This window comes from Pseudonaja textilis, chromosome Z, assembly GCF_049901715.1.
Source record: "Pseudonaja textilis isolate UNSWEBS1 chromosome Z, rPseTex1.2, whole genome shotgun sequence".
NCBI lineage: Eukaryota > Metazoa > Chordata > Lepidosauria > Squamata > Elapidae > Pseudonaja > Pseudonaja textilis.
This window is the reverse complement of record NC_142008.1, coordinates 11,279,277-11,297,842: the sequence shown is the minus strand read 5'-3', so window position 1 is coordinate 11,297,842 and position 18,566 is coordinate 11,279,277. Positions and strand designations below refer to the sequence as shown.

Genomic DNA, 18,566 nt, shown 5'->3' with positions numbered 1-18,566 from the left:
TCTAGAGTGATGATTCCTGGGATGCATCTGATATATAACTTATTAACCTAAAAGTAGTTTACCTTTGTATAGTGCTATGATTGTACACAACTTAGTGGAATGGAAAATGGAAGTGCCATCCATAACTAAAATGCCAGTGATACAAATGTGTATGTAATATGTAAGGTGTTGGTAGATGTGGTCAGCACCTTCAGTTTTAAGCTTTCAATGCTTGCTATTGTAATTTCTCCAGGTTTATTTAAATATATTTTGTCAGTTAAATGGTGCATCTGTAAGTGATGTGCAAAATTTTAAAAAATAATAAAATCACGGTTTATCACGATAGTATTGATAATTAGGATTACAATTTGTCAGGATTATCAAGATTTAAGATTAATAATCACATATCAAAAATCAAAAGGGTCTTTGTAATTTTATTTTGAAAGGAAGGGCATTCAGGGAATGGATGTTTCAAGCTTAAATGCTATATTCCTGGTTGATACCAAAGAAAGATTTAGAGGATTAATTGCACCTGATGTGGTTCTTAGTAGGCAAGCAGATTTATATAGGAAAAGGCATTCTGTCAGTGCTTTAATTATATAATACGAAAACTTTTAAATTGGTATAGTACCAAGTCAGCAGCTAATCTTTTAGTAAGAGTTTATGCTGCACTGACTAAGTAAATCACAGCAATCTTATTAGTGCATTTTGTGGACTACTTGTGATAGACCTACATATTACATTTAATAGAATAACACAGTTAGAAGGGACCTTGGAGGTCTTCTAATCCATCCCCCTGCTTAGGCAGGAAGCCTTACATCACTTCAGACAAATGGTTATCCAATCTTCCAAATGTAGCAAACACCCCTCCCCCCCCCCCAACATGTTATAAGAATCCCATTAGGAAGGGACTAATATATTCTAACGATTAAGCCAGGGATCTTCAAACTTGACAGCTTTAAGATTTGTGGACTTCAACTCCCAGAATTCTTCCTCCAGTCATGTTAGCTCAGGAATTCTGGGAGTTGAAGTCCACAAGTCTTAAACTTGCCAAGTTTGAAGACCCTTGGACTAAGCTATACACTTCAAGTCATTTCTACATTGCTTACTTTAAAATGGTTCTAGTTTTAAATGCCTCTAGTGATAACTGTATATTTTTGTCAGGATCTCTGCCTGCTCATTTAAAGAGGAGCACATCTGTCATCCTGAGGAGGTGAGGTGTGCAGCACTTGGATGTCAAGGGTAAAAATATGTTTGGGGGCACTTGTATAGCATCTCTGTAACTCTTAAAGTAGCTCTATCTTTAAAAAAAAATGAAGGCAGCCTCCTTAGCTGTTGCACGATCCAGGAAAAGACACTTTTTTCAGTTGCAGACGAATGCTCTTACAAGCTTCAAAATATTATTTTACTTTTAAATCCACAGCACTATGTATACCCTCTTGCTTTTTAGATTTTGGAGTCTTATTCCCATAGAACATTTCAGTATGATTTACCAATCTCATGAATCTTATACTTAAATAATCTTGTATTTCATTGAAGAGGGTTTTCCCACCCACTCATTTCTGTTCCTGTTTCTAGGTCTGTGACAGCTTTCCAAACTGAGGGATTTTCCAGAACTCAATAGATGCAGCACTGTGTTACTGCTACAGAAAAGAGCAACTGACTGACAGGTATCAGAGAAGGAGCCTACAGTTTGAATGTAAGAGGAAGAATGTATCCACTGTATTTGGGATTCCTTCCCCATCCACTACTAGATAGTGCTCTCCTTTTTAATTGTTTAGAAAGGCACAACTTTCAATTTATAGATTGCTGGATGCTGGGAATGTTGACTTTTACTCAGTGTACAGTGTAGACTCTATAATTTTTAATAGCATTGTTTTAAAGCATTTGGAATAGGGATGTCTAGAATATTCCTCAATTAATTGTACCATGCAAGGCCTATATTTTTCAAATGTCAGTATTTTAATACACGGGATTATTTAATTAATAATTAGATAGGAAGAACAGAATTCCTTAGGATAGTTTATTATATTTGAATAAGATGATCAGATGGCATGAGCCAAACAAACATCATTTTGGAGAGCTTGGATTCCCCTTTTTACTAAAATTTATTTTTTTAAGTACTTAGACAAGTTATCTGGGAGAAATACATTATTATAGTATAATAATATAATCGTTGTACTTGTCTTTCTGAATGGTAAATCAACAATAATTCATTTTTTGCCTTAGATGTAATAAGGACATTTTGTTATAATGGCTGGCTCCCAAAATTGCAAAATCTATCATATTTGCCAATTCATATTCACGCAATAGTCTATTCTTATTTTGTCAATTCATTTTCTCACAGTAATTGCTGAATTCATTTGTTTTAAGATTAAAATATTGCAAGTCTACTGATTTTTTTACACAGTAATTGGCATATTGTTAAAAAGTTAACTTGGGTGGGTGGGGGGAATAAACATTTACAAGGCAAGGATTATTTTAAAGTTTTAATGCCAGAGGGACTCAATGTGGTAATGAATTCCATGATTACTTCTATATATTGAAGTGGGTTTTTTAATATACCTGCTGCACCATATAAATAGAACATATAAAATGGCTTTAAGTATGTGCATGTGGTGCATCTGATTTACACACTAGTCTTTAGGATATATTAATGGAGCAAGTTCTACAGCACATGTGCCCACATGTTGTGTTCTACAATATAGGTAAGTACCAGTAGTATTTTCCCAGTTTGCATATATTCTAGGTCAGGGGTCTTCAAACTTGACAGCTTTAAGACTTGTGGACTTCAACTCCCAGAATTCCTCCTCCAGTCATGTTAACTCAGGAATTCTGGGAGTTGAAGTTCACAAGTCTTAAACTTGCCAAGTTTGAAGATCTTGCTCTAGATGACTACAGTGTGTTCATAAATGGATGTTTTCCCAATAGTTACACTGTCTTCTAGTGAGCATGTCATAGCAATATCTTAATATGCTGTTAGTTTCATGTCTGCATAGCTTAAGGTGCACATTAATTTGTTAAGGTCTGGTAAATGTTAAAGCAATTTATCTCTTAATGGAGGTAACTTTGCTAGAAATATTGGGGAAGATGCAGCACAACTTATTCTATTAGCAGTAGCTTACAAATTTAAACCATTATATTCTCAACTAAAATCGAATTTAGGATATTTATCCAAAACAATACTGTAGATACTCTGAATTTTAAAAATATTGCTAATTTTTCTAGCCCTTTTAATCAGGCTAGGCAGTCATCATAATTATCAAAAATTTGTGGTGAATTAATTCAATTTTAGAAATGGAAAAGTTACATTATGTAAGGAATACATTTATGGCTGAGCAGAAAGTCTGTCTCTGTCCTTAGTACAGTACAGTACTTTCAAATAAGCTGTTATTTAATGTCTGTATTATTGTCTGGCACAGGCAACAAGTTCCACACATGAGGTGTTCAAATTGAATATACCTACATTATTATATTCTATCTACGATAAGACTGCTTGCCTTCTTTAGGAAACTAACAAATAAGATTCCATGGGGAGGGTGTCAATCCCAGATGTTTTGTAGCCGTGCAGTGACGGAAGGCTAATTTCTCACTTGATTCCTCCTCCTTGTCTGGCTGATAGTTTACCAACATCATCCCTCTCCTACAAAAGCCCCCTTCCCTTTTCCATGTTGCCTTCAATGTCTGAGTTCTTATAGACAATTCGGACAGGTGGGAGCAATGCCACTTTAAAGGAATTGTTTGCCCCAAGTGTAGAATTTTCCCAGCCAAGTGGCAAGATGCTACATACTCCTTGATGTCTGCCACCATCCTGGGTCACCTAACATTTCACAATATCCTGTGTAGTGTCTTGAAGACACTTCCATGACCACTTGCCTCAATAGGATGGCAAAGCTACAGAAAGGTAATGATCCTTTATAGTGATCTTAATAATTATCTTTGTAATTGTGGACTGTGCACATCTGGATGCACTGGTTCTGAAAATTCTGTCTCTCTTTTGGAACAAAAGGGTAGGTGCTAAAGTTGGTGACTTTGAGGGTATGATATATCCTTTCAGCAAATTGGAATCCAAATAAAATCAACCATTCAATTGCTGATATGAGATATTGCTTCTTAGATGGAATTTTGGCCCAGCTTTCTATCAGTGCTGCTCTGTTCCAAACCACATCTGCCAATAACTTGAAATCGTCTATGCCTTCTTAGAGCTATTGAATATCACAGCTGGCTGTCATGATTCATACTCAGGAGTCTCTAAAATGCCCCTTGAATCTGTCCATCAAGTTCTGGTAATTGTCCATGATCTGGTTGTTTCCCTTTAGGACTGGCAGCATCCACGTAACTGCCAACCCCTTCAGCAAGTTTAGCACGAAGGATACCCCTTGTGCATTCTGTAGGGAATTCTTCAGTTCAACCTGAGTGATACAGATTCTTATCTTGTCTGCTTCTCCTCCTCCTCCCCCAAAAAAAAAATGTTTCTGGCAAACTTCTATGGCAACACAGCAAAATTAGCTGTGCAGCTGGGATGGCTGGGGATAGAGTAGCCAGATCCTCTGGTGACAATGGGATGTTCTGAACTTGCTGCTGGACTAGGTGAAGCACCATGGCTTCCAAGTTCCTCACTTCAGTCTCTGTCCCTTCCTGATGCCATAGCGAGACATCCACTATATTCTTAGCTGATTCCTTAGGTCTTGGCGGTAAACTTTCTCCTGTCCCCAGAAGTGAGAGATAGAAATCTAGAGAGAGATTAATGAGCAAGCAACCAGATCCACATGTAAAAGGTTCAAAAATACAAAAACTTCCAAGGATTCACCTTCCCAGTACCCCCTCTGTTTTTTTAATCAGTTTGAATCTGTTCTAACATGAAATCCTGTAAAATTGTCTGAAATATGTATGCATATATATTGCTTGGCATATGGTCAGCTTGTTTAGGAGGAAAAACATCTTAAGACATGGGCTGTCTCCCATGTCCCCCTAAAAGTTATAACTGCATGTAAATATTATTTAATGGTCAATATGTCTAATCACTTACAGGTAGTCCTCGATTTACAACTCATTGCTTAGTATCTATTCAAACTTACGATGGAGCTATTTTGGAACCATTTATAATCTAGTTCCTAATTTCCAATGATCTGTACTGCCAGTTTTTTTTTTTCAAAATTACCCCAATGGCAACCATGGGGTTTGCTTTATGTCTTTTGTTGTTTTTAAAAAATGAGTCAGTCCTGTGAACAATGTATTTTATAGTCCTAACAACTTTCAACTATCCATTACAATCAAATGTCAAGGACTATCTACCTCCATTTGTAAATGTCACGTTTCCATGGAGTTAGTTGGGCAGGCCATCAGTTTACAATGTCATGAAGCAACGGTGTGGGTGTTCTTTAAAATTTTGATTTTTCAGTTAACTCTTCTCTACCAATCTCTTGCCAAATCTGACAGCCAGAAATCTTGAGGCATGTCTGGAGAGTAACGTTGAAGTAATTCAACTAAATTCAGAACATAGAACAAAGCAATTGAGAGACATACTTTCTAGAAGCACAACTTTAGCTCTAGATTGAATTTGAAGTCAGTTGAATAGATCTGTGCACAGACAAGGTGAGCCCTCTACAGTCCTGCCCCAAGCTATATTTGACATGCTCTGAATTGATGCAGCATATGCTAAACGAAGTGACTTTTCAGCATGTTAAAAATTAATGTATTGGAGAAATAAGTGCTGCTACCAATGTAGTAGAAGAGGATTAAATGTTTTTTTAATAAGATATATAAATCAGATGCTTTTTTCATAAACTTTCTTTTGATATAATAACTATTAATTTACATTTACTACTTTCATCTATATAGAAAATAAATTATGGTGGGTTTTTTTGTTTTGCAGCTTAGGTGATCTATATAGTTCTCTTTGAGGAGTCAAAAAGCAGACAGCTCATGACTTCTGATCAGGACACTAAAATTGTGGCTGAACCGCAGGTGCAGCAAGTGCAAGAAGTTAAGGATAGTTCTCATCTGGTAAGTTTTGACATTATCTTGACTAGTGGGAATTTGCAAACATAATTAATTAGGCACTGTGCTGTGAGGTACATTTTTGCTTTTGGTAACTTGTCAAGTTATTTTACAAAATTTGTAGCAAATAGCAATCTTCCCATGCCACTATAACCTTTTTTCCCAGATTTTAGTTATGCCAACTAATACTAAGTTAAATGAAGATGTTACATAATTGATATTGCCAGTAACAGCAGCCAGCAGATCAGTCTTCTTATGGTTTCACCTTCATATCATATCAGTTCTGAAAGCATAGCTAGAGGCCAAGAATGGTAGGGGTTAGAGTTCAGAAAAATGTTTACTCCAGATCAATGCAATTAGTCTAGATTAAAAAATATGCAGTGATACATTATACTTACAGTTTACAGTGTGTTCACAGTTTCCTGTTGCTGCAAGCTTTTGTAGGTATGATTGTCTACTTTAAAGAAATGGCTCATTGGTTCTTCTGGGAAAGTTAGTCTCTCCAAAAAGACATATAAAAAAAGAAAATGGAAGATTTACAATAATGCAAGTATCTATTACTATCATTCGTGGGCTAGCAAGATTTCTTTTACATGTCTATATTAGCTAGTAACAGAGAAGTCAGGCACAGTTCATTTGCCAAATCCCAATGGGGAGGAGATGTTGAATGAGATATTATAAAGGCAGGATTTCAAAATTAATTTCCCTATATAGTGAGATTGTGAAAATGGCTTACACAGTATGATTCTTTTTATCAAATCCCAGTGAAAATAGAACATCTACATGAGCAAAATTACTGTGATAAAATTACTGTGATGAGCCTTTATATTTAAATCATATAATAAAGTGTGTATTTTGATCAAACAGAAGGAATAGGGTGTTAATTACATTTCTCTAAGGCATCTTTTTAATTTGAATCTTGCTTCCTTCATCCAGTTTGAAATTTTTTAGAATAAACTTGAATTATACCCTCAGGCTTCTAAATTGTTACTAAAGCCATACCAGAGATTATCTAAACCGCTGTTAACAACGGAAAGCATAATTTTCATATCAGTATACTGGTACAAGGATTGAAATTCACTGCCACAGAAATTAAAGAGGATTTAAGTTAGTCATGACTAGATTTTCATACTGATTTCAGTAGACTTAAATTTCATAAATACACCCTGAATCATTTTTATTGGTTTCTGAATTGGTGGACATTATTCATTATTTAAGGTAACTAATTGAATTGTACTATTAATTATATTTAACCAAATATGGACATGGTCCAGGTGTTAAGGGCATAGGCAAGTTTTAACATTTGGTTCAGAATTTAAAACAGATCAGTCCATTTAAAATATAGGAACATTTCATGTTTTATTTATTTGTTTATTAAATTTATGTGCTGCCCATCTTGCTGTCCAAAGCGATTCTGCTTGGAATCTACTTGCTCAAACAAACTTGAACATTTTAATGTTCCAGCATAGGAAAAAAAAAACGTTCAGAATACTTTTAGTTTATTTTAAAAAATTAAAATACCTTAGCCATTTTTTTTAAAGCTTGGGTGGTAGAAAGTTCATTTCTTAGAATATTTACCTTATTCATTCTTACGACCCCACAGAAAAACAGTGGAGTAAGAGCTCACTTTAAGTTCATATTGTTCCCTTTGGGAAACACATAGAATGGAACAATTTTTTCTCATAGATTTGTAGAAAAATTCCAGAACATTTCAGGTTCTTTCTTTAAGCTTTAAAAAATGTGTATGGCTTATCCATATCTGCTTGAAATGAAGGCCTTTAAAGTTCTCGGTTCCCTTCTTGAAGTGAGTCAAAAAAACCAGAATGTTTTCTGGCAATATACACTGTTCAAAAAAATAAAGGGAACACTTAAACAACACAATGTAACTCCAATCACACTTCTGTGAAATCAAATTGTCCACTTAGGTAGCAACACTGACTGACAATCAATTTTACACGCTGTTGTGCAAATGGAATAAACAGGTGGAAAGCCTAGGCAGTTAGCAAGACATCCCCAATAAAGGAGTGGTTCTGCAGGTGGTGACCACAGACAACTTCTCAGTTCCTATGCTTTCTGGCTGATGGTTTGGTCACTTCTGAATGCTGCCAGCTCTTTCACTCTCGTGGTAGCATGAGACGGAGTCTACAACCCACACAAGTGGCTCAGGTAGTGCAGCTCATCCAGGATGGCACATCAATGCGAGCTGTGGCAAGAAGGTTTGTTGTGTCTGTCAGCGTAGTGTCCAGAGCATGGAGGCGCTACCAGGAGACAGGCCAGTACATCAGGAGACGTGGAGGAGGGCAACAACCCAGCATCAGGACCGCTACCTCTGCCTTTGTGCAAGGAGGGACAGGAGGAGCACTGCCAGAGCCCTGCAAAATGACCTCCAGCAGGCCACAAATGTGCATGTGGCTGCTCAAATGGTCAGAAACAGATTCCGTGAGGGTGGTATGAGAGCCCGATGTCCACAGGTGTGGGTTGTGCTTACAGCCCAACACCGTGCAGGACATTTGGCGTTTGCCAGAGAACACCAAGATTGGCAAATTCGCCACTGGCGCCCTGTGCTCTTCACAAATGAAAGCAGGTTCACACTGAGCACATTGCAGCAGACATGACAGGGTCTGGAGACGCTGTGGAGAACATTCTGCTGCCTGCAACATCCTCCAGCATGACCGGTTTGGCAGTGGGTCAGTAATGCTGTGGGGTGTCATTTATTTAGGGGGGCGCATAGTGCTCCATGTGCTCACCAGAGGTAGCCTGACTGCCATTAGGTACCGAGATGAGATCCTCAGACCCCTTGTGAGACCATATGCTGGTGCGGTTGGCCCTGGGTTCCTCCTAATGCAAGACAATGCTAGACCTCATGTGGATGGAGTGTGTCAGCAGTTCCTGCAAGACGAAGGCATTGATGCCATGGACTGGCCCGCCCGTTCCCCAGACCAGAATCCAATTGAGCACATCTGGGACATCATGTCTCACTCCATCCACCAACGCCACTTTGCACCAGACTGTCCAGAAGTTGGGGCATGCTTTAGTCCAGGTGTAGGAGGAGATCCCTCAGGAGACCATCCACCACATCATCAGGAGCATGCCCAGGCATTGTAGGGAGGTCATATAGGCACGTGGAGGCCACACACACTACTGAGTCTCATTTTGACTTGTTTTAAGGACATTACATCAAAGTTGGATCAGCCTGAAGTATTTTTTTTCCACCTTAATTTTGAGTGTAAGTCCAAATCCAGACCTCCATGGGTTGCTAAATTTGATTTCCATTGATAATTTTTGTGTGATTTTGTTGTCAGCACATTCAACTATGTAATGAACAAAAGTATTTAATAAGAATATTTCATTCATTCAGATCTAGGATGTCTTATTTTTGTGTTCCCTTTATTTTTTTGAGCAGCGTATATTGGTGTTACTTTCCTGTTAGTTAATTCTGTATTGTGTTAAAATAACATGCTTATACAATGCATATATCAGTGGCTTCAGAATTCAGCAAGTATGTCTTTGGCTTTTTGACAACATTCTTGTAAGGAGAAACTATTGAAGTTCCTAACTTATTCCTTCCTGTCATAGAACACAGTGGAATCCCCCAAATAGTTAAGGGATAAAATTCTTGATGCAAAATGTCTTGCATGTATAATATACTAAGGCATTTCTCCGAAACTGAGCTTAATGTTGAGTGGCAATAGCACATGAGCCCCCTGCACTGTTTAAACAGTCCTATTTTTGGCATCTGGGTGTTGGCTTGTCTCCCCAGCACTTTTAAAGTGAAGTGGTTGTATGCAGAAAACAGCTTACAGCTCTGGGACTTGCAAAGGAGAACTTAAAATGGGCTGCTGTTTCGCTAAAGAACCAAAAAACAGCCATAATGAGAAAATGAGCCTGCTGCAGAAAAGTATAGAAGAGGAAACCTCTGAAAATAGGATAAGTAAAACTTTAACTTCAGTTTTAGAGGCTAAGGAAAAAATGGAATTGCACGTAATTCAAGAGGCAGGTTCTCTAGAACCTACCATTTATAATGACCATACAGAATCAATTAAGCATCCTTCAGCCCGTCGTGTGGGGTTTGCTGAGAATATTTCTAGGCAATTTAAGCCTCATTGGTTTAATACAGAAAGAGGTTTGAATAAGTATGATCCTTTACCAGAAACTGAATTAACAGATGGGATTAATGATAAAAAGCTAACAGAAAAAAGCAGTCATAATAATCAGTTTGTGAATAATATAGGCAACCATCATATTAATAGTGAAAGTGAATTGATTCTCTTTGAAAAGCAATGTCATTCATTTGAAAATACTTCTGCTTTGTGTGTGCCAATGGCTTTAAATCAAGAAGGTTTCTTCCTAGAAGCTCTAAATACTTATGGTATAAGGAGCAAGAGTTTCATGCCACAAGCTGAAATGGAGACTGTTGAAGATAATGATGCAGTTTCAAGTAGAATGGATAAGGAAATAGCAGCTTTGACAAACTCTGTATGTTTTGACATAGATAGACATCACAGGAATGCCAAAGATGAATTCTATAGTATTTGTATAATTGACGATGATATGAGAAATGAAGAAAGGCAAGCAATCACTAATGAAGAGTCCATTGCCATTGTACAACCAGCCACTATTAAGGAAGACTGCCATTTAGCATGCCCAGTAGAAGAGAGGGAAGAACTCTTAGTTCAGGAAGCAGGGCTTGTGCCAGTTAATATCAGCCTTCTGAAAGATGCTTATCTGATGAACAATAATGCAGTGCAAGAAAATGAAAAGAAAAAAGACCCTCCCCTTGGCTTGGTGAGTGAGGGCTATAGGTTGAATACTGAAAGCATAGCAACATGTGGTGTAGAGGCACAAGCACGTGTTGAAGGTCCTCAAAATAGAACTTGGAAAATGGATATGCTTAATAGTAGAATCATTTTGAATGAATCAGATTGTGAACACAATTCTTCAACGCCTATGCTTGTGGAGAAAGGCGTAGACATGAATTCTTTGCAATTCAGAAAGTTAGCATATGTATGCCATTCCAGCCCGGATGATGGCAAGAGTAGTAATGCAACTATTGATTCAGTTTTTGTAAGACAAACCAATATAGAAACTGTAAGGCAAGGAAATAGGCAAAAAATAGAAAACAAACAAAAGTGTTTTAGGAATGTGAATGAATTTCAGACAATTGCTGATTGCAGCGATAAGGAACTATCAGATATTTCTGAACAGAATACTTCAGAGAATCTCTTGAAATATGATACAGTTTCCCATCAAGAAGCTTCATGCAGTCCTGAAAACCCAACTAAAAATGCTATCACCATGCTTTCAGCATCAAATGCTTTAATTTTTGGAGCAGAACAAATTCATGTACCAGAGTTTAGCAATAATGAAGATTGCAACTCTATAAGAACTGCTCAGCAATTCCAATCTCAGATAAATAGTATACCTTCAGAAAATTCTGGTTTGAAAAAAAGTCTGCTGGAGAACAAGGAGACTACAGCTTTTTCAGATCTATTCAACATAAATGTTGAAGGTAAGAACATCGAAAAAGAAAATTGCTTGCAAGATCAAACCCAGCAAGATTTCTTAAAAAGCAGCAGTAAAACACATGAATATTCCAGTGCACTTAATGAAGGCAGACATTGCTCCATCTCTTTGGCATGTTCTGAATCAAATGAGTTGGATTTGGACAGGAAACAGTCAAAGGCATGGAGCAAATATACATTCTATAGGCCTGAAGATCAAATAAACGTAGTCCCTGCAGAAAACTTTATAAATGGAGCCCATGAGACACTGTTTAATGAAGTGGAATCTAAAGATTCCAATATTAGTTTTACTTGCATATTAAATACCAGTAATAATTCACCAGAGATGCATAGTGTACCTACAGAAATACAAGAAGAAATGCTTGCAAATCTGAAAGCTCCTAAAAATCTGCAGACTTGCCTATCTAGCAGCCAAAGTGAAACCATGAGGTTTCCTACATCGGATTTAATAGCAGAAATAAAATACAAAGAAACATCTAGCAGTTTAAATGAAAAATGTTCAGAAGTTTATAAAAATAGCTCTTCACTTGAACAAAGTAAAACGGCAATTATATGTCCACATGATCACTTGATTTCTAGATTTTCTGTTCATTATGAAAACTTACTAAAAGAAAACGCAGAGAATTCTACTTTTGAAGACAGCCATGATGAATTAAAAACCAAGATAGAAAATTCTTCTAAAGTACGACCTAAAGGCAATGTGAGCTGTGGTTTGGAAACTTATGAAGATGCAGGTATGAGTTTTATTGACCCCGGACAAAAAGATAAGTATGCTGCTATTCCTTCCTATGAAATACTTCTTTTCCCTGATAATGAGCAAGAATCTGAACAGGACAATTCAAACAACGTTTTAGATCTGATGGAAGATATATTGAAGGACTCTGGTCATATGCAAAAACTATATCTAAGAGATTCAGAAGATGATGATGGGTATCCGGTTTGTCAATCTGGCGAAATAAATAGATTGTTTTCAGCCACTGATTTTACATGTGGTCAGGAATGTATGAGCTATCTATGGATCGATTCTTTTAACAAAACTGAAAATGCATGTCTCTCAGCTGGCACAATGCAAAACCAAGGTGGAGATCTAAGAGTTTCTCCTTTTCATATGGGAAAATATCCTTATCATTTGTTAATGAAGGAAAAGAGTGCTATTTGGGGATGGCAAGACAGAGATGAAAAACGTGTAAGTAATTGTAATTTCATTCATGAACTATCTTAGAAAACCCAGTAGATAGTCCTCAATTTACAACAGTTCATTTAGTAACCATTTGAAGTTACAACGGCACTGAGAAAAAAAGTGTCTTTATGGCTTACAACCATTAGCAGCTTCCCCACAGTCACTGGATCAAAATTTAGATGCTTAATAACCGATTTGTATTTATGACGGTTGCAGTACCCTGGGGTCATGTGATCCACCTTTTGCAAAATTCTGACAAGCAAAGTCAATGGGGAAGCCAGATTCACTTAACAACCAAGTTACCAAGTTTCCCCATGACCTGCCCCATTCTATGAGAACATAGAGTCTGCAGTCAGCCCTATTGAAAGACTAAAGTTGTTCTCCTATTTTGTAGAATCAGTTCACTATTGTAAAGTTTTCTAACCTTCTCCCAAGGTTTAAGCCATGAACACCACTCCAACACCATTACCACCACCACAATAGAGAATTGGACAGGAAACGAGATTGTAACTGAGACACTCAGAGAAACACCATGTAATAATAATTAAATAAATAATTGATTATAATAGCATAATTTGACAGAATAGCACTATGTATTTTATAATTCTGCAAAATATACAATAAAGTATGGTGTATATAATGCCAAATACATGTACAGAAGTTAGTATAGTGTTAAGAAGTAGCACCTAGCCACCTTGTTGAAAAGTTCATTGGACAACCTGTTGCAAAACACATGGTTTTGCCTTTTTTAAAAAAGATATGAGTTTTTTTGTTAACAATATTAATGTACTCTCATTTTTCCTGACTGTCTTAAGATTTAGATGCAGGAATACCAAATCAAGAATGCATTAATATTGCCTAAACTGGATTTGTAACTAAACATGTTTTAATATGACATTTGAATATTGCCATTGTTTAAAAATGATCAGGCACTGATTTATTAATTCTGAGGGACTGAATTTTGTAGTATTAATTGTTGGCAGAGCTAACCAATTGTCTTTATAAAATATGCTGCATGTGTCTTATGCATCCCTTTGTCTTTATTTGGAAAGAAGTAGTACCTAATAATTTAAATGTAGTGTATTATTCTTTTTAAAAATGTTTCCAGGCATATCTCTTTTACAGCCAGTGCAATTAAAACTAATTCCTTAAGGGAAATATTTAATTAAAAGGCCAATTTTTATGATAAATGTTTAAATAGCTTTGTTATTTTGAATCACTATTGCTAAATTGTAAGATAATAGGTTAACATGGAAAACTATAAACGTAAAAGATTTCAACAGTTCTAGCGTAAAGTTTGCTTGAAGCTTTTAACCATGCATATTATAAATTGTTAATGAAATTGTCTTTGGCTCTTACAAACTACATAACTACTTAGGATTATATGATTCAAACATTTTCCTGAGTTGTTTAACCATAGTTATGCAACATAATGGTTGGGTTCACATATTAAATACATTAAAAACAGACATTAGTGTATTCATATTTAAACCATCTGTTTTCACTGGTTAGGTGGCTCTAAAATCATAATCATCTGTATCTCTATATAACAATGGTTTAACTTTAGAAGTTTACCATAAGAATACGGTGTTGCTTTTGATTTTTCTATTGATTATGCTTTTTGTATGGTTCCCTTGTTCTCTGCTGCCCTTATTATGAGTTGATGAAGGTATTGGCCCTAATCTTACAATATTTTCAAAGACTTAGATCTACTTTCAGATTAACAGATAATCAGAGTTGGAAGGGACCTTGTAGGTCATCTAGTTCAACCCTCCGCCCGGGTGGGAGACCCTATACCATTTCTGACAAATGGCAGTCCAATCTCTTCTTGAAAGTCTCAAGTGATGGCGCTCCCACAACTTCCGAGGGCAACTTCTGTTCCATTGGTTGATTGTTCTCACTGTCAGAAAGTTTCTCCTTATTTCCAGGCTAAATCTCTCCTTGTTCAGTTTCCATCCATTATTCCTTGTCTGGCCTAAAGGAGCTTTAGAAAATAGCTTGGCCCCTTCCTCCTCTCTGTGGCAGCCCCTCAAATATTGGAAGACTGCTATCATGTCTCCCCTGATCCTTCTCTTTCTTGTCATAAATAAGAATTATTATTGCTTTTTCTTGTTCCTCCAAGGTTTGTTCAAATGTGATGATACAAAGAATATTATGGGAATAAATAGTGCAAAGGGACAGTAGATAAGGGCAAAGTTGGTGGAAATTCATCCCTTTATGTGATATTGTAACAAATTTAAGTTAGTCAATAGAGATAAATAGCATTGTTCATAATAAAGAAATTTAAACATGAGATGCTTATGATTTAGACTTAAGAAACAAAGTGAATTCAGTTAAACACCATTCAGGATCTTTATAGGAAGTCTTTTTAAAAAGAGGGTATCTTTCATCTGGTGTAATACCTATATATGCAGCTCTTAACAGTAATGTATTTTTAATGAGATAAATGCTGCTGTGTGTATATCTGTATATGTGTATTTATGCAGTTAATGAACGTAGATGTTCTGAGTATGCGTTGTGTATTACAGGAGCCAGCCAAGGTTTCAGAATTAAACCCTAATGCAAAAGTGTGGGGAAACCACATGATACACGTGGAAGCAACTGGTACTGAAAGAGGTGTGAACAAACCTTTGGAAGAAGTAACAGATCATCCACCAGATTCCTGTAAAGAAGGTACAAGAAATGTATTTTCAAATACCACATTATTAGTAATAACTAAAGCTAACTATTTGCATTTACACAATGTTTTCCTTGTACAAATAGTTTTCCTTCAATTAACAAGATTCCTCATACTCCTCCCAGTCCACATTTTCTTCTCTGTTTTTATTATAATCTTAACGAAACCAGCATTTACTAAACAATATGCTCCTGGTAGCTAATCTCTTCCTTTCTCCCTCCCACCCTGCATCCTAACCCTGTTCTAGTTGTTCAGTTTAAAAAACAATTGCTTAAAAATTAATTAATCCACCCTTAAAACACATTATGGCTTAGCTTGAGGAAATAAGATTTTTTTTTTTTTGCCAACAGCAGTCATATGTACACAAGTAAGAAACCATTGCATATTTCTTGCAGGTTTCATTGAGAGAAACTTAACCACAAATAACAGCAAACCCTTCCAGGAGTTAGTCAGAGTATGAAACCTTTGGTGTCTAAGTCACAACAAATGAAGTATATTTTTGTGACTCTTATAGTTTTCTCCACAGCATTAGAGGCCGATGGTGATGGTGACAAAAACCACCAGAATGAATCGTTAAAAGGACATCAAGAACCATCACTATCTGTTCCATTATCAAATCAAACAGATATGAACCCTTTGGCTCTAGATCATGCAGAATACAAAACAGTACATGAAAACACTGAGTCAGGTATGGAAAAGGTCCTTGCTCATTCTTAAAGCTGTAAGAGTTTCTCTAAGAGTTTATAGAATAATCTTCAGGAAATTTTCACATTTTAGTTACTGAAGAAACATACGTGAGCAGGACTGAATAGTAAGCATCGTTATAGATGTGCCTATATGAACAATACCTGTGATTATTAAATCCATAACAGGAGGAAGTGCAGAGTAATAACTTTATCAGCACACCTGTGTATTGCGACTCATCTAATTAGAATTGCTGCTTGCCTTGTTAGGTTTGTCCTGCTTACACACATACTAAAATAATTTGCTTCCCATCATCTTCCATTTTAATATCAAGCTGAGTGCACAACTAGAATATTTTTTTAAATGTAATATTCCACACACTCTTTCAGCTTAACACAGCCTCACAGAGTCAAGAAAGGTTTTGCCTTATAGACAATGTTGGAAGGAGTTTGGATTTCTGATAGTAAATATGAATGGAGATTATGGATCTACATATTGTGTTATACTATTAATTTCAGTTCTACAGTGAATTAATACCTCCAACAGGCTTGTGCACTTCAAAAATCCAGTTCAAAGAAAAGTTGAACTCGGTGGTCTTTTCGTGGCCCAAAGACCAAGAAAGACCCCAGAGTAGACACTAAGCAGTTTTCTTTATTGTTTCTCATCCACAGATAAGAGATCTTGCCAAACTAAAGGAAACTCCTTGCATCCTTATAAGATATACTTTGAAGATTTTTAGGGAGAAGCTGTCTTCACCTTTTTCCTCCCAACCAAACTATCTAAAATTTGTTGTCCCTTATTCCTCTGGAAAGCATTCTCTGTCTCCTGGTAAACCAGATTACATTCACCACCGTTCTGTATAGCCATCCCAGAGTCAATTTGGAAAGGGAAATGGGTGGCATATAAATTTAATAAATATTATGCAGAGTTTCTTTAAATTTTAAATTTTGCATTTGATGGTCATAGGAAAAACATATTATGTAAGACATTGGTATATTCGCATTCCTCCACCAACACCTGCATATTTTCTGGCCTCTGTTTAGACACAGTGAAGATGAAGAAGAAAATAAACACAATCTTATTGTAACCCTTGAGCAAAGGTAGCTCATGCTGTCATCTTAACTCTTATACAATAGTTGGAAAATAGTTTTTGTATGCTGAAACCATTGCCTGAAGGAGAGGAGGTCCTGATTTTTTTTTGGGGGTGGATTGTTAAAAGTCATACCACCTAAGATTTCATTTGGGGAAGGAAACATTTGAGGTCAAAGCCTTAAGTCCATGTCTCCTATTTCCCAGGGGGAGGTAGACAATCTGGTGTGATGCTTGTAAACCAGTGATCAACAATAAAGAAACCTATTTGACCCATTCTCAGAGCTATTCAGCTTGCTTACACCTGGCATTTCTCAATGCTTATATAAATTTATTTTGAACTTATTTTGGAAGAGAGGTGTTCATACCAATATGCGTAATTTTTATTTGATGTGGTTAGTTTTGAACCTTCTGATTTGTTCACAAACCATGGAATGTGATTAATTGGAAGTGACTCTAGCTCTGACATTCTCTTGGTGCAGTTCTTCCTCATCACTGAGGCCTATTGAATTGGCAGAATTACTCCTTTAGCTTTGTTTTAACTATATTCTAGTTTTATTTTCTGCATGGAGGAGCTGGGAAAAGTGAATAAATAAACATGCCCAATGACTTTGCATAAACTGGAGGTCTGTATAAAAGGAATGTAAATATATGATCTTAACAGTGAGTAATAGCAACAAAATGCTTGTAGTTTGAGTTCTCATACCACAGGCATTTGCTCCACTGAAGGTTTTGGCATTCTATAAGTTGCAGCTATTCAAAGTAAGTGTTAATCATGTTTGTAAGTCATGTCAGTTGCAAAACAGACCACCCACGTGATCAATTCAAATATAGAACCTTTTTTTTTTTGCAGCCATCAAAACTTTGGAACTGGGTCATAAATACATCTCAGGAAGTCCACCATAACGTCAAACGGTCACTCAGTGATCAGTCATAAGCCAAGGACTGCCTGTAGTGTCAAATAATATGCACAATATTAGCTATGTTGCTTTAAAATTGTAATGTTTTCCTTAACCACTAGAAATAGTTAAATAGTTAAAACAAATACATTTTTCAATCATGTAAAATTTCTGCAAATTTCAGGTGCTGTTGCTACGATGTTATATATACTGTGTACTAAAAAATCCAAAACAGTGATAGCTGAGTATTGGAGGCCCTTGATTGTTTTCAGATACATAACACCAATCTTAATCCAAAAAGTTACTTATTTTTAATGTGGAAACCATTTCTTATAACTTGCTAATTTGGAAAGAAATAGTGAATAGATTGTGTATTCACTCTTAAATATATTTTTGTTCATTGACTGTTCAGTTTAGGTAATTCCTCTTTTATCAAATATTTCTAAAATTATGGAATAGTTTCATCCTTCTAAATGTAGCTTAACACCATTGAGATACTTATTTCATCTGTTTAGAATCAGATAGCTTATCTCAAA

General features: G+C 36.3%; 1 protein-coding gene across 20 annotated transcripts in view; it reads left to right on the top strand.

The window, feature by feature from the left end:
• Positions 1–18,566, top strand: part of LARP4B (La ribonucleoprotein 4B) — a 49,501-nt gene that overhangs the window by 12,480 nt on the left and 18,455 nt on the right. For 9 of the 20 annotated variants that reach the window (XM_087916581.1, XM_087916572.1, XM_087916585.1 and 6 more), the window contains 3 exons: positions 1,558–1,678; positions 5,855–5,985; positions 15,210–15,354. In XM_087916581.1, coding sequence (XP_087772707.1) covers positions 5,905–5,985; positions 15,210–15,354 — 226 coding nt within the window. In that variant the 5' untranslated portion in view covers positions 1,558–1,678; positions 5,855–5,904. Of the gene's footprint in view, positions 1–1,557; positions 1,679–5,854; positions 5,986–12,094; positions 12,236–15,209; positions 15,355–15,884; positions 16,047–18,566 lie in introns of those variants that run through there. The other 11 variants (XM_087916583.1, XM_087916586.1, XM_087916574.1 and 8 more) reach the window with 5 other exon arrangements.